General features: G+C 41.2%; 1 protein-coding gene across 2 annotated transcripts in view; it reads right to left on the bottom strand.

Annotated features, from left to right (window-relative positions):
- The window catches only part of LRRC1 (leucine rich repeat containing 1), a 126,897-nt gene that overhangs the window by 28,356 nt on the left and 81,516 nt on the right, over positions 1–17,025 (bottom strand). For both annotated transcript variants that reach the window (XM_073810869.1, XM_019931436.3), the window contains 2 exons: positions 662–718; positions 308–371 (listed from right to left, as the gene is read on the bottom strand). In XM_073810869.1, coding sequence (XP_073666970.1) covers positions 308–371; positions 662–718 — 121 coding nt within the window. The remainder of the gene's footprint in view (positions 1–307; positions 372–661; positions 719–17,025) is intronic.

Here is a 17,025-nt window from a genome sequence, read left to right as displayed (position 1 = left end):
GTAATGGGGTACTGCAGAGGTCGTTTGTTGGTACTTCTCCAATATCAGCCCCCCTTCCTAAAAGTATCCCCAATGCTCCCCAAGAATGCCAGCTGTTTCCACTGATACCCATCATCTCTAGCCGTGACCCTCCACCCCTGAATCATAATTCTTAACCTGTGTGAACTGAAGCACGTTCTCTAATGCTGCCAAGCTGTATCCGTGGAAACACTGGCTTACAAGCATCCCTACAGATCTCCCCCAAAATATTTTGTGATCGTGACTAAGGACAAGGTGAAATTCAAATCTCTCTTCAGTACAGACTTACCAAATTATATATTTCATTGTTTCCTAAATCAAGTTCTTCTAGTCTCCGTAGCTGGGTTAGAGAGCTATTAAAAACAAAAAACAAAAAAACAAAGGGAGGGAGCTCTTAGGACTTAGAAATGCTGAGCAGTACGGCATTCCTCACTTGGACTAGTTTCCCAAAATAAGATTCATCTGGATTTTATGGTCATAATTATTGCACAGGAAGGACTATTGAGAGAAGGCTGGCATCTCTCAAATTTTCCAAAAGGCACAGAATTTCTTTTTGACAAGATACTGTAGTACTTTTTTTTTTTTAATGCTTCAAGAAGTTCATTCAGTACATAACCCCCTCTCCTTTTCCCCAGAGACTCACTCAGGGAGATACGTAAGAAGATTCTCTCTCAGTTCCAGTGAAGCCAGGTTATAAAGACTAGAAATGAACAGAAGGAAAAAGTATAAGGAAAGTTCCTGAGATTCTTCCTACTCCACCCCCCGCAAAGTACACACTCCACAAGGAGCAACTCTTAATAAGACCTTGTACGTCACTTCCCAGGGGAAAACATCTATGACCACCCCCACCCCCACTGAAAACAGCATCATCTCCACTTCCCAAGTTTTAATATTAAAATAAAAAGAGCAGGGTCATCACAGTAAGGCACCCTCATGCCTATACTTTGTACAGTTGATATATGAAAATAACTCTCTAGCCCTTGAAAGACAACCACTCCCAGGACCAAGATAGCAGCCGAATATGTGCTTCTAGGCTTTAGAATGTCGAAAATGTGCTGTTGCCATAAAAACAGGAAAGCCTTTAATCTCGCGGAGCTCTTCTTACAAACATCAGTGAGAAACCATGCCCGTTTGAAAGCAGTGGGCACATCGGTCCAGAAAGTCCACATGCTCTACTTAAGACCACAAGTTTACAGGGCAAGGGAGCACTGAGATGCAGGAGGACTCAAGTAATAACATACTCCACGCGGTGCCCACGATGCGAGACGGTGGTCAATAAGCAGTGGCTGTGGTAATGTTGCTTTTATTCTTTTTTTTTTTTGTGTGGTACGCGGGTCTCTCACTGTTGTGGCCTCTCCCGTTGCAGAGCACAGGCTTCGGACGCGCAGGCTCAGCGGCCATGGCTCACGGGCCCAGCCGCTCCACGGCCTGTGGGATTCTCCAGGACCGGGGCACGAACCCGCGTCCCCTGCATCGGCAGGCAGACTCTCAACCACTGCGCCACCAGGGAAGCCCGCTTTTATTCTTAATAAACCCCGAATGGCACTCTTTCCAGCAGATTCTCCTGCCTCTCAGCTGTAATCCATGTCTACTAGGAACACGGTGCAAGGAGACAGATGTTCTCCCCAGATGCCGACGATCTGGGTGGCAGTGGCAATTCTGAATCAGCAGACACCACACACGTCCAAGTATGTCAGCACTGGCACGAGGTACTGATTCAGTAGATCATCGGTTGGTCTAGTTCTCCAGCAGCCACTGTGCTAAGCTCTAACCAATAGAGAACTCCAGCTTTTGCTAATGTCACCAGAGGAACGACAAGATTTGGAAGGCATTTACGTGTGAGCGCACAGAACACGGGGAGTCAGACATCATCCCAACACTCTCATCTGCCTTAATCCTCTGTACTCCTTCCAACATCAAAGCCAGAATCGCGGGCACTGACAAAGCCGGTTTCATAATATCAGAAATGTAAATTTGATTTTCAGGAACGATACATATACACACGTAAAGCCCATGGGCTTGAAAGCGTATTTGAACTATACTAGGAAATGCACAGATACGGTATCTCCTCCTCTAATTTTAGAGAACTAAAGTTAATTTTAGAAATTTAGAAGCTGAGTAACGGTTTTCACAATTAAAGCAAGAGCAAACAAATACAACTCTTTATAACATACTTTTTTTAAAGAAAAAGTCAATATCCCTGCTAATAAGTAATTGTGAATTTAATATCAATTAGTCTCTCCCCAAAATGCACCCAGGTGGGAGTCGCAGCTACCCAGTTCTACTGCCTCGGGGCCAAGGCTTTACGTAGAAGAAATAGAACGTGGGAGGGAGAGGGTGCAGTCTTTGCCCCCAAAAGCAACCTGTAGATAAGGGGGAGACAGGACGTTAACTCACTGTAAAAGTAAAAACTTAAAAACAAAGGGCTTTGTTTCCAATGTTAAATGCTCCTGGAACCAGTTTTATGGGGAAGGTGATCATCATTTGTCTGCTTTCACATTTCTATTTTAAAAACCACTGATAGAATTGTCATTTTATCTGTTTAATGGTCATTACTTTCATGCCTCTTTTGACCCACTAAAGACATCCACTAATGAAAGGAGGGGAAAAGTCCTTCTTTGCTTCAAAATCTTTACTCCCTGGGCAGCATCAAAAGCATCTTGCAAAGAAGCAGTGTCACCCAGGCCCTGCTACTGAGTGTTGCACCAAGGTCTGCAGTCCTGGTCTGAGGCCTCCTGCCTGAAACAGAACAGAGCTGGGACCCGCCCGCCACCTGGGACGCCACCTGGGGCAGGAGACGCTGGCTGAGGCGCCTTACCTGGGTCATCTCTGGACCAGGAACAACCAGCACATTGTCAATACCACTGGGATGACACCATTAGGAAAGTGAGGTCCATCAGACAGCGGCAAAGCCACAATTCAAATCTGGTGAAAGCCAAGACTCTGCCCTCGCCCTGGGGAACACCATTCTCTGGAACTCTCTCTTTATACTTTACATTTTAAAAACACCTGTCAGGGACTTCCCTGGTGGTCCAGTGGCTAAGACTCCGCGCTCCCAATGCAGGGGGCCCGGGTTCGATCCCTGGTCAGGAAACTAGATCCCACATGCCGCAACTAAAAGTTCACATGCCGTAACTAAAGATCCCACACACCACAACGAAGATCCTGCATGCTGATCACACGTGCCACAACTAGCACCCGGTGCAGCCGAATAAATAAATATTAAAAATAAAATAAAATAAAATAAAAACACTTGTCAATTTGGGGCAAATAAAGAAATCTTACCTCCTCAACCACACCAAGGACATTGGGGTTTTTGTTGATTTATGTCACTTTAAAAATATGATAACACATTTTGAAATTATCTCTAAATTTTGTCTTAAGGGGAAAAGGCAGAGGCCACAGTTACTGAAAGCAAATCATTCTTGAGTGAAAATGCTGCAAAAACACCAACAGGCTTGTGAATATACAGAACTTATAATAACAACATCACCTATCGTGCTAACACCCAAATATAACACCCTGTTACGTAAGAAGGTTCTGACTATAAAACCTCTTAGTTTCTATCATTTGGGGATAGTAGGGAAATGTGGATGCATGGGTGTTAGTTACAGTGACAACAAAAAATATCCTATTTTTGTAACCTTTCAAAACTCAAAAATTAATTTAAAATAAAGTGTATAAAATAATATCCTTTCTGGGGTGATGCTTCCCCGTTATCTTAAACTGAAGAAACTGGGATATTATAATCAGACTCAAGGGACCCACTGATGCAAGGTCATCTAAAAAGAGTCTGAGAGGAACGAGGGCCATCCCTCACAACTACTTGGATTTGCTTGGCTGAAGTGCTTCACCACAGCACCTCAATTCCCCTAAAATGAATACAATCATATCTATCGCAGTAAATAGGGCATGATAAATATTCCCTTCAAGTTAACAGAGCCAGTTTGGTACCTTGCTTCCTTGAGATAGCCCAGTGCCCAAGCTCAATCAGGGGCCTCACAAATACGTGTGCCCCAAGTCAGGGTATCTGAAAAGATTGCTATAAGATGCTATCAACCACAGGAGTCACCCTCTCTGCCCAAAACCTCCTCCAAGGACAGGCCTACAGATGGGGAGCGGCTGGCACCGGCCAATTTTTAAGGATACATCACCCATAATTGGTGACTCGAGGAACAACAATGAATAAAAAGCAAAGACAGTGGTTTGACTACAGACGCCCACCTCCCACGTAACCCCAAACCTCGGAGTGTAAGCTGGACTGTTCATTCTCAGTTTGATCATTAACTGATTCTCGAATGAAACCATGGGTTTGGTTCTCATCAGTAACTTGCCCTGGACAGTCCCAGACCAAACACAGAATCCTACCAGCCCCTCCAGAACGTGGTTCTCCAGGCCGTTCTAGGAAGAACTGACGTAAAACATGGTCTGCTTGAACGCACGTTTAGACCAGAGACATTAAGACCAAAATGAATGGACGAATGATCTCCCCTCCTGGCTTTTCCAAACACGGCATCTTCATTCAAGACTTCAGGATGGGAAGACACTGGGGAGGTCGTGAAGGAAGAGCTGGCTGCTGCCAAGAAGGTCCTGCTACAGCTACTGAGTTTACCGCTACCTAACCTGAAGTCGGGACTGGTCTGAAGGTGGCAGGTGCCATCTGTGCCTTTTCAGCGGCTCCCTTCTGAGACTGGAGACCTCAGCCGGCCCTGAACACGGGTCCACAGCTTCCACTACTCAGGCCTCCGATAGTGTATGGAATATAAAGATGGAACTCCCCTTGTAATCCGTAGCACTTAAAAAATGGATACTGGCCTATTCTACTAAGAAGATGTCTTATGGAATTTAAAAAAGTGATTTAAGTGCATGACTAGAAGACTTTCTCCTGAAGATCTTCTTCCAGAAGATATTTTTTGAGACAGGCAATATACCTGCAACTTCCATGTGGAAGACAGGCTCTTGGTGCTCCAGCCAGGCGTCAGGGCTGAGCCTCTGTAGTGGGAGAGCCAAGTTCAGGACACTGGCCCACAAGAGACCTCCCAGCTCCACGTAATATCAAACAGCAAATATATCCCAGAGATCTCCATCTCAACGCCAAGACCCAGCTCCAGTCAAAGACCAGCAAGCTCCAGTGCTGGACACCCCATGCCAAACAACTAGCAAGACAGGAACACAACCCCACCCATTAGCAGACAGGCTGCCTAAAATCATAATAAGGCCACAGACACCCCAAAACACACCACCAGACGTGAACCTGCCCACCAGAAAGACAAGATCCAGCCTCATCCACCAGAACACAGGCACTAGTCCCCTCCACCAGGAAGCCTACACAACCCACTGAACCAACCTTAGCCACTGGGGGCAGACACCAAAAACAACGGGAACTACGAACCTGCAGCTGGCGAAAAGGAGACCCCAAAAACAGTAGGTTAAGCAAAATGAGAAGACAGAGAAACACACAGCAGATGAAGGAGCAAGATAAAACCGACCAGACCAAACAAATGAAGAGGAAATAGGCAGTCTACCTGAAAAAGAATTCAGAATAATGATAGTAGAGAGGATCCAAAATCTTGGAAATAGAATGGAGAAAATACAAGAAACTTTAACAAGGACCTAGAAGAACTAAAGAGCAAACAAACAGTGATGAACAACACAATAAATGAAATTAAAAAATCTCTAGAAGGGATCAATAGCAGAATAACTGAGGCAGAATAACAGATAAGTGACCTGGAAGATAAAATAGTGGAAATAACTACTGCAGAGCCGAATAAAGAAAAAAAAAATGAAAAGAATTGAGGACAGTCTCAGAGACCTCTGGGACAACATTAAACACACCAATATTCGAATTATAGGTGTCCCAGAAGAAGAACAGAAAAAGAAAGGAACTAAGAAAATACTTGAAGAGATTATAGTTGCAAACTTCCCTAATACGGGAAAGGAAATAGTTAATCAAGTCCAGGAAGCACAGAGAGTCCCATACAGGATAAATCCAAGGAGAAACACATATTCATCAAGACACTTATTAATCAAACTATCAAAAATTAAATACAAAGACCAAATATTAAAAGCAGCAAGGGAAAAACAACAAATAACATACAAGGGAATCCCCAAAAGGTTAACAGCTGATCTTTCAACAGACATTCTCCAAGCCAGAAGGGACTGGCAGGACATATTTAAAGTGATGAAGGGGAAAAACCTACAACCAAGATTACTCTACCCAGCAGGATCTCATTCAGATTTGACAGAGAAATTAAAACCTTTACAGACAAGCAAGAGCTAAGACAATTCAGCACTACCACACCAGCTTTACAACAAATGTTAAAGGAACTTCTCTAGGCAGGAAACACAAGAGAAGGAAAAGACCTACAATAACAAACCCAAAACAATTAAGAAAATGGTAATAGGAACATACATATCGATAATTACCTTAAATGTAAATGGATTAAATGCTCCAACCAAAAGACATAGGCTGAATGGACACAAAAAAAAGACCGGGGGCTTCCCTGGTGGCGCAGTGGTTGAGACTCCGCCTGCCGATGCAGGGGACGCAGGTTCGTGCCCCGGTCCGGGAAGATCCCACATGCCGCGGAGCAGCTGGGTCCGTGAGCCACGGCCGCTGAGCCTATGTGTCCGGAGCCTGTGCTGCACGACGGGAGAGGCCACAACAGTGAGAGGCCCGCGTATCACAAAAAAAAAAAAAAAGACCGGTATATATGCTGTCTACAAGAGATGCACTTCAGACCGAGGGACACATACAGACCGAAAGTGAGGGGATGGAAAAAGATATTCCATACAAATGGAAATCAAAAGAAAGCTGGAGTAGCAATTCTCATGTCAGAAAAAATAGACTTTAAAACAAAGACTATTATAAGAGACAAAGAAGGACACTACATAATGATCAAGGGATCAATCCAAGAAGAAGATATAACAATTGTAAATATTTATGCACCCCACATAGGAGCACCTCAATACATAAGGAAAATACTAACTGCCATAAAAGGGGAAATGGACAGTAACACAATCATAGTAGGGGACTTTAACACCCCACTTTCACCAATGGACAGATCATCCAAAATGAAAATAAATAAGGAAACACAAGCTTTAAATGATACATTAAACAAGATGGACTTAATTGATATTTATTGGACATTCCATTGAAAAACAACAGAATACACTTTCTTCTCAAGGGCTCATGGAACATTCTCCAGGATAGATCATACCTTGGGTCACAAATCAAGCCTTGGTAAATTTAAGAAAATTGAAATCGTATCAAGTATCTTTTCCGACCACAACGCTATGAGACTAGATATCAATTACAGGAAAAAACCTGTAAAAAATACAAACACATGGAGGCTAAACAATACACTACTTAATAACCAAGAGATCACTGAAGAAATCAAAGTGGAAATCAAAAAATACCTATGAACAAATGACAATGAAAACACGATGACCCAAAACGTATGGGATGCAGCAAAAGCAGTTCTAAGAGGGAAGTTTATAGCAATACAATCCTACCTTAAGAAACAAGAAACATCTCAAATAAACAACCTATCCTTACACCTAAAGCAATTACAGAAAGTAGAACAAAAAAACCCCAAAGTCAGCAGAAGGAAAGAAATCATAAAGATCAGATCCGAAATAAATGAAAAAGAAGTGAAGGAAACTACAGCAAAGATCAATGAAACTAAAAGCTGGTTCTTTGAGAAGATAAACAAAATTGATAAACCATTAGCCAGACTCATCAAGAAAAAAAGGGAGAAGACTCAATTCAATAGAATTAGAAATGAAAAAGGAGAAGTAACAACTGACACTGCAGAAATACAAAGGATCATGAGAGATTACTACAAGCAACTCTATGCCAATAAAATGGACAACCTGGAAGAAATGGAAAAATTCTTAGAAATGCACAACCTCCCGAGACTGAACCAGGAAGAAACAGAAAATATGAACAGTCAAATCACAAGCACTGAAATTGAAACTGTGATTAAAAATCTTCCAACAAACAAAAGCCCGGGACCAGATGGCTTCACAGGCAAATTCTATCAAACATTTAGAGAAGAGCTAACACCCATCCTTCTCAAACTCTTCCAAAGCATAGCAGAGGGAGGAACACTCCCAAACTCATTCTATGAGGCCACCATCACCCTGATACCAAAACCAGACAAAGATGTCACAAAGAAAGAAAACTATAGGGCAATATCACTGATGAATATATGAATATAGATGCAAAAATTCTCAACAAAATACTGGCAAACAGAATCCAACAGCACATTAAAAGGATCCTACACAATTATCAAGTGGGGTTTATCCCAGGAATGCAAGGATTCTTCAATATATGCATATCAATCAATGTGATACACCATATTAACAAATTGAAGGAGAAAAACCATATGATCATCTCAATAGATGCAGAAAAAGCTATCGACAAAATTCAACACCCATTTATGATAAAAAAGACTCTCCAGAATGTAGGCATAGAGGGAACTTACCTCAACATAATAAAGCCCATATATGACAAACCCACAGCCAACATCATCATCAATGGTAAAAAGCTGAAACCATTTCCACTAAGATCAGGAACAACATAAGGGTGCCCACTTTCACCACTATTATTCAACATAGTTCTGGAAGTTTCAGCCACAGCAATCAGAGAAGAAAAAGAAATAAAAGGAATTCAAATCGGAAAAGAAGAAGTAAAGCTGTCCCTGTTTGCAGATGACATGATACTGTACATAGAGAATCCTAAAGATGATACCAGGAAATTACTAGAGCTAATCAATGAATTTGGTAAAGTAGCAGGATACAAAATTAATGCACAGAAATCTCTTGCATTCCTATACATTAATGATGAAAAATCTGAAAGTGAAATTAAGAAAACACTCCCATTTACCACTGCTACAAAAAGAATAAAATATCTAGGAATAAACCTACCTAAGGAGACAAAAGGCCTGTATGCAGGAAATTATAAGACACTGATGAAAGAAATTAAAGATGATACAAACAGATGGAGCGATATACCATGTTCTTGGATTGAAAGAATCAACATCGTGAAAATGACTCTACTACCCAAAGCAATCTGCAGATTCAATGCAATCCCTATCAAACTACCACTGACATTTTTCACAGAACTAGGACAAAAAAAACTCACAATTTGTATGGAAACACAAAGACCCCGAATAGCCAAAGCAATCTGGAGAAGGAAAATCGGAGCTGGAGGAATAAAGCTCCCTGACTTCAGACTATACTACAAAGCTGCCGTAATCAAGACAGTATGGTACTGGCACAAAGAAAACGAAATATAGATCAATGGAACAGGATGGAAAGCCCAGATATAAACCCACGCACATATGGTCACCTTATCTTTGATAAAGGAGGGAAGAATATACAATGAAGAAAAGACAGCCTCTTCAATAGTGGTGTTGGGAAAACTGGACAGCTACATGTAAAAGAATGAAATTAGAACACTCCCTAACAACATACACAAAAATAAACTCAAAATGGATTAAAGACCTAAATGTAAGGCCAGACACTATCAAACTCTTAGAGGAAAACATAGGCAGAACATTCTATGACATAAATCACAGCAAGATCCTTTTTTTTTGCAGTACGCAGGCCTCTCACTGCTGTGGCCTCTCCCGTTGCGGAGCACAGCTCCAGACGCGCAGGCTCAGCGGCCATGGCTCACGGGCCCAGCTGCTCCGCGGCACATGGGGTCCTCCTGGACCGGGGCACGAACCTGCGTCCCCTGCATTGGCAGGCGGACTCCCAACCACTGCGCCACCAGGGAAGCCCCAGCAAGATCCTTTTGACCCACCTCCTAGAGAAATCGAAATAAAAACAAAAATAAACAAGTGGGACCTAATGAAACTTAAAAGCTTTTGCACAGCAAAGGAAACCATAAACAAGACGAAAAGACAACCCTCAGAATGAGATAAAATATTTGCAAATGAAGCAGCTGACAAGGATTAATCTCCAAAATTTACAAGCAGCTCATGCAGCTCAATATCAAAAAAACAAACAACCCAATCCAAAAAATGGGCTGAAGACCTAAATAGACATTTCTCCAAAGAAGAGATTGCCAAGACACATGAAAGAATGTTCAACATCATTAATCATTAGAGAAATGCAAATCAAAACTACAATGAGATATCATCTCACACCAGTCAGAATGGCCATCATCAAAAAATCTACAAACAATAAATGCTGGAGAGGGTGTGGAGAAAAGGGAACCCTGTTGCACTGTTGGTGGGAATGTAAATTGATACAGCCACTATGGAGAACAGTATGGAGGTTCCTTAGTAAACTAAAAATAGAACTACCATACGACCCAGCAATCCCACTACTGGGCATATACCCCTGAGAAAACCATAATTCAAAAAGAGTCATGTACCACAATGTTCATTGCAGCTCTATTTACAATAGCCGGGACACGGAAGCAATCTAAGTGTCCATCAACAGATGAATGTATAAAGAAGATGTGGCACGTATATACAATGGAATATTACTCAGCCATAAAAGGAAATGAAATTGAGTTATTTGTAGTGAGGTGGATGGACCTAGAGTCTGTCATACAGAATGAAGTCAGTCAGAAAGAGAAAAACAAATACTGTATGCTAACACATATATACGGAATCTAAGGGAAAAAAATGGTCATGAAGAACTTAGGGGCAAGACAGGAATAAAGACGCAGAACTACTAAAAAATGGACTTGAGTATATGGGGAAGGGGAAGGGGAAGCTGGGACAAAGTGAGAGAGTGGCATGGACATATATACACTACCAAATGTAAAATAGATAGCTAGTGGGAAGCAGCCACATAGCACAGGGAGATGAGCTCGGTGCTTTGTGACCTCCTGGAGGGGTGCGATAGGGAGGGTGGGAGGGAGGGAGACGCAAGAGGGACGAGATATGGGGATATATGTATAACTGATTCACTTCCTTATATAGCAGAAAGTAACACACCATTGTAAAGCAATTATACTCCAATAAAGATGTTAGAAAAAAAAGATTTCAGGATGGAGCCTTCCCCATCAAGGCAACCTGGTCAATTCCACTCCAGCATCTCTGCATATCTTTCAGCAGTACCGAGTAAAGGACACGCTGCTGAGAAGTGATGCATTTGGGGGACCTGAATGCAATTCTGTCTACTTCAGGGGCCAGGCTCTTAACCACAGGCCAAGAGAAACTCCACATGCATTTATCAGCTGCTTCAGTCAACACGTGGTATTATAGAGATGAAAGAAAGCATCCGGTACTTCTAATACTTTTACATATGTGACCAAGGATTAGACACTGAGATGCAAATTGAGAATGACTGGTCTTTAATCCTCCGACTTCTAATAATGATATCAGCAGATTACTATACAACAGACACCGGTGCAAGCGCTTTCCAAGAACTAACTTTTATGGATGAGAAAACGGAGGCACAGAGAGGGGACCTGAACAAGGTCTTCCACAACTGGGAAGGGGCAGAGCCAAGATTCACCAGGGAATCTGCGTTTTTAATCACCATCTTCTGCCATCTCTCACCCTTGAGTTTGTGAAGTCAACTTTGTGAATAGGTAATACATGAACCTACATGTATGTAAAATAAAGTATTCAGTAATAAGTTTCCTCCTACTTCTGTCTTTCATCTATCTGGTTTTCTACCACCTAGACCCTCTCACTAGAAATAACCCTTTTTGTTAGATATTTATGTGTTCACCCAGAGTTGCCTTTTATGCAGAGACAAACAGGTATGAATGTATAGGCTTATCTCCTTTTTTTCACACTAAAGGTAGCATCCTATACAGAGCAGATATTTGTCTCCTTTCTTATCTGTACACCCCAGTATTTTTTTAATTGCATAGTATCTCTCTATATAGACCTTAATTTTTTTAACCACTCCCCTAGTAACAGATATTTTACCCTTCAATTTTAATTTCTGGCAAATTAAATTTCTATGTGATACCATCAGGAGGACCTCATCCTCCTCCTACAGAAACCACTATCTTCTATCCTCCCTTCACTCCCGCCGTTTTTACCACCAAATGGGGCTTAAAAAAAGAAAAGAAAGACAAACACCTAACAAGCTCCTGCAGAAAGAGTGTGCACAGAAGGCTTTCTTTCCAGAACACTGATCTTAATGTTCTACACGGTCCCTGAGAGCAGGCACAAGAGTTACACTCTTCTGTAAGCCAGAATGTAGGCCAACTATATTTTTAGGATTCTATTTCAGGGACTGGATGAGGGGTTACTTTAAAAAAATTTACATCTGTTCTCCACTATATTTCAAAAATTCCTTTCTAAACCACTTGGACTTTTTTTTCCATTTCGGTGGCCAACATCATTAAGAAAGTAAAGAATAAATTAAGGTGCCCCGAGCAAACAAATGGCAGTACAGTATTAAACCATTAAAATATAAAATCTGTAAACATTTACGGCAATAACATTTGACTGGAACGGGGGAGAAACACACATTCATAGTGTTTCTGCTTTTTTAATACCAGATTAGTATTTAAGAAATCTCTAGTTACAAACTTCCTTATGGTGGCTTTGCTCTAGAAATTTTTCTAAAAATTGTTCATTTTGTTTTTGGAACAACAAATATTTTACAGAAATTTCTGGGCCTCAAAAAAAAAAAAACAAGACCATTAAATACAGTAACAGTTTTCAAAAAGATTGATTCCTCACAGGCAGCACGTACTAACAGGTCACCATTCCCAAGGGCAGCAGACACAAAATCACAACCACACACTTGACTTCAATCTGCCAGAGAACCCAGGGCTTATCTGCTTCTTCCACTTCTATTAGCATATGGTGACAATCAAATCTTTATTGATAATAACCATTTAGTGACTGACCACTGGGTTTTGGGCACCATGCCAGTCCATTGCTTATATTTCTTCTTCTTAAAGAATGCTCTTTTTCAAGGAGAAATTTTAATTAAACAGAGTAGAGATGTCTAGACATATTGAGGCTAACTTAACTTTTTTTTTTTTTTCTGATGCCACCGGTTTCTTTAATGGCAAAGGATATGGAATCTCATGGAGCCAGATACACAAAGTCAAGACACAGCAGCTCCCGATGGAGGCAGAGCCTCCCCAGATTCTCCAAATCCTCCACAAGTTCCCGATGGGGCTTCTATATCCTCCCTACCCCGCCCCCACCCCTCCACAACACCTGGACCTTTTGGAGGCTCTGGCTGTGCAGACCTCCTGATCAGCAGGTGCCAGTAACTGAGACAAAACGACTTCAGCACATTGCCTGTAAGCTTACCTCGGGGAGGAGTGCCTGTAAGAGTAAACCTAGGTCCATTTCCCAGGTATAGCCTCATCCCTCAGCAGCACCAGGCTCAAGTCTGCCTAACGTCCATTCTTTTTATTTTTTTCATTGAGATACATTTCACATACTATAATATCCACCTTTACAATGTGTACTATTCAGTGGTTTTCAGTATATTCGTAAGGCTGTACAAACATCACCACTACCTAATTCCAGAAAATTTCCATCATCCAAAAAGAAACTTCAGACCCATCAGAAGCCATTCCTTATCCGCACCCCATTCCCCTCACCCTGGCCCACCCCACCCCTGCCCCTGGCAACCACTAATTTAATTTCTGTCTCTACGGATTTACCTATACTGGACATTTCATATAAATGGAATCCTACAACATGTGGCCTTTTCTGTCTGACTTCCTTACTTAACATGTTTTCTAGGTTTATCCACATTGTAGCATGTGTCAGTACCTCACTACTTTTTTTTTTTTTTTTTTTCGGTATGCGGGCCTCTCACTGCTGTGGCCTCTCCTGCTGCGGAGCACAGGCTCCGGACATGCAGGCCCAGTGGCCACGGCTCACGGGCCCAGCTACTTGGCGGCATGTGGGATCTTCCCGGACCGGGGCACGAACCCATGTTCCCCGCATTGGCAGGCAGACTCTCAACCACTGCACCACCAGGGAAGCCCCCTCACTACTTTTTATGGCTGAATAATATTCCATTACATAGACATAAGAATATTTTGTTTATCAGTTCATCACTGATGAAAATTTGAGTTGTTTCTGCCTTTTGGCTATTATGAATGATGCTGCTATGAACATCTATGCACACATTTTTTATAGACATATGTTTTCTTTTTTTTAATATAAATTATTTATTTTTGGCTGCACTGGGTCTTTGTTGCTGCACTCGAACTTTCTTTAGTTGCGTCGAGTGGGGTCTACTCTTTGTTGCGGTGCATGGGCTTCTCAATGCAGTAGCTTCTCTTGTTGTGGAGCATGGGCTCTAGGCGTGCGCGTTTCAGTAGTTGTGGCACATGGGCTCAGTAGTTGTGGCACATGGGCTTAGTTGCTCTGCGGCATGTGGGATCTTCCCGGACCAGGGCTCGAACCCGTGTCCCCTGCGTTGGGGACATATGTTTTCCCCATATGAAAACATATGTTTCATATGTTTTCAATTATCTTGGGTAAACATAACAAGGAGTGGAACTGCTGGGTCATATAGTACCTATGCTGAACTTTTTGAGGAAGGACCTGCGCCCTCAAATGAGGGGCTGCATCTTTTTTATTGAAGTATAGTTGATTGACAATATTGTGTTAGTTTCAGGTGTACAGCAAAATGATTCAGTTATATATATATACACTTTTTTCAGATTCTTTTCTATTATAAGTTATTACAAGATATTGAATATAGTTCCCTGGGCTATACAGTAGGTCCTTGTTGTTTATCTATTTTATATATAGTAGTGTGTGTCTGTTAATCCCAATCCCCTAATTTATCCCTCACCACCTTTCCCCTTTGGTAACCATAAGTTTGTTTTCTATGCCTGCAAGAGTGTTTCTGTTTTCTAAATAAGTTCATTCGTATTATTTTTTGGATTCCACATATAAGTGATATCATATATTTGTCTTTCTCTGTCTAGCTTACTTCACTTAGTATGATAATCTCTAGGTCCATCCATGTTGCTATAAATGGCATTATTTCATTCTTTTTTACGGCTGAGTAATATCCCATTGTATATATATACCCCATCTTCTTTATCCAGTTATCTGTCAATGGACATTTAGGTTACTTCCATGTCTTGGCTATTGTATTAAATAGTGCTGCTATGAACACTGGGGTGCATGTACCTTTTCGAATTAAGAGTTTTCTCCAGATTCATACCCAGGAGTGGGACTGCTGGATCATACAGTAAAACTTTTTTTTGTTTTTTAAGGAGCCTCCATACTGTTTTCCATAGTGGCTCCACCAATTTACATCCCCTAAGCTGCATCATTTTAAATTCCCACCAATAATGTATGAGGGTTTCAATTTTTCCACCAACATTCATTCATCTTTTTGATGACAGTCATCTAATGGGTGTGAAGTGGTGTATCACTGTGGTTTTGTTTTGCGTCTATCTGATGACTAATGATGTTGCGCATCTTTACATGTGCTTATTGGCCATCTGTATATCTTCTTTGGAAAAATTATTCAAATTCTTTGCCTCTTTTTAATTGGGTTATTTGTCTTTTTAGTGTTGAGTGGTAAGAGTTCTTTATGTATTCTAGATATATGATTTGCAAATATTTTCTCCCACTTGTAAGTTGTCTTTTCACTTTGTTGATAGTATCCTTTGATGCAAGAAAGCCTTTGATTTTGATGAAATCCAATTTACCCATGTTTTCTTTTGTTGTTCAGACTTTTCATGTCATATCTAAGAAACCACTGACTAATTCAATGTCACAAAGATTTACCCCTATGTTTTCCTATCAAAGATTTAACTCTTACATTTAGGTCTCTGCTCTATTTAGAGTTAATTTTTGTATGTGGTGTGAGGTAGGGGTGTGATTTCATTCTTTTGCATGTTGATGGATATTTAGTTGTCCCAACAGCATGTGTTGAAAAGACTATTTGTCCTCAGGCTTCCCTGGTGGCGCAAGTGGCTGAGAGTCCACCTGTCGATGCAGGGGACACGGGTTCGTGCCCCGGCCCAGGAAGATCCCACATGCCGCGGAATGGCTGGGCCCATAAGCCATGGCCGCTGAGCCTGCGCATCCGGAGCCTGTGCTCTGCGACGGGTGAGGCCACAACAGTGAGAGGCCCGCGTACCACACACACACACAAAAAAAACTATTTGTCCTCATTGAATTGTTTTGGCACTCTTGTCAAAATTGGTTAACCATAAATGCAAGGGTTTATTTCTGAATTTCCAATTCTATTCCATTGATCTGTATGTCTATTCTTATGCCAGTACCACATAGTCTTGATTGCTGTAGCTTTGCAGTTAAGTTTTGAAATCTGGAAGCATGACTCCTCCAACTTTGCTCTTCTTCTTTAAGACTGCTTTGGCTATCCTGAGTCTCTCATATTTCCATATGAATTTTAGGATCAACTCATCAATTCCTACAGAAAAGCCAGCTAGGATTTTGATGGGGATTGAGTTGATCTGTAGATTAATTTGGGGAGTACTGTTATCTTAACAATTTTAAGTCTTCTAATCCATAAACACAGGATGTCTTCCCATTTATTTAGGTCGTTTTTAACTTCTTTGAACAATGTTTTGTAGTTTGCAGTGCACATGTCTTACATTTCTTCTGTTAAATTTATTCCTAAGTATTCTATTCATTTTGGTGCTTTATAAGTGGAATTGTTTTCTTAATTTCATCCTGGATTGTTCAGTGCTATTATATAGAAATACAACTGATTTTTGTACATTCATCTTGTATCCTATAACCTTGCTGAATTCATTTATCAGCTCTAATAGTTTCCTGTGGATTCCTTAGGATTCTCTATATACAATATCATGTCTGTCTGCAGGCTACCTCACTTTCGATAAGCAAAAAAATGCAGTTTGTGATTTACTTGAGTAGAAATTGATACAACTGGTCTCAAGAAAACTATTTTCACTATCAACAAGCTCTTTTGAGAGAAAAATTCATTCACACTTTGTACCAACGTTTGAAAACTCTTTAAAGCAAAATTATCCTTTCGGGCTTGACTGGTAGAATCTTCCAGGTGTGTTTAGCGATAGTAAAAAGTCATTGTCAC

Source organism: Tursiops truncatus, chromosome 10, assembly GCF_011762595.2.
Source record: "Tursiops truncatus isolate mTurTru1 chromosome 10, mTurTru1.mat.Y, whole genome shotgun sequence".
In the NCBI taxonomy this organism is placed as follows: domain Eukaryota; kingdom Metazoa; phylum Chordata; class Mammalia; order Artiodactyla; family Delphinidae; genus Tursiops; species Tursiops truncatus.
Note: the sequence above shows the minus strand (reverse complement) of the source record. Positions and strands in the feature narration are given on the sequence as shown.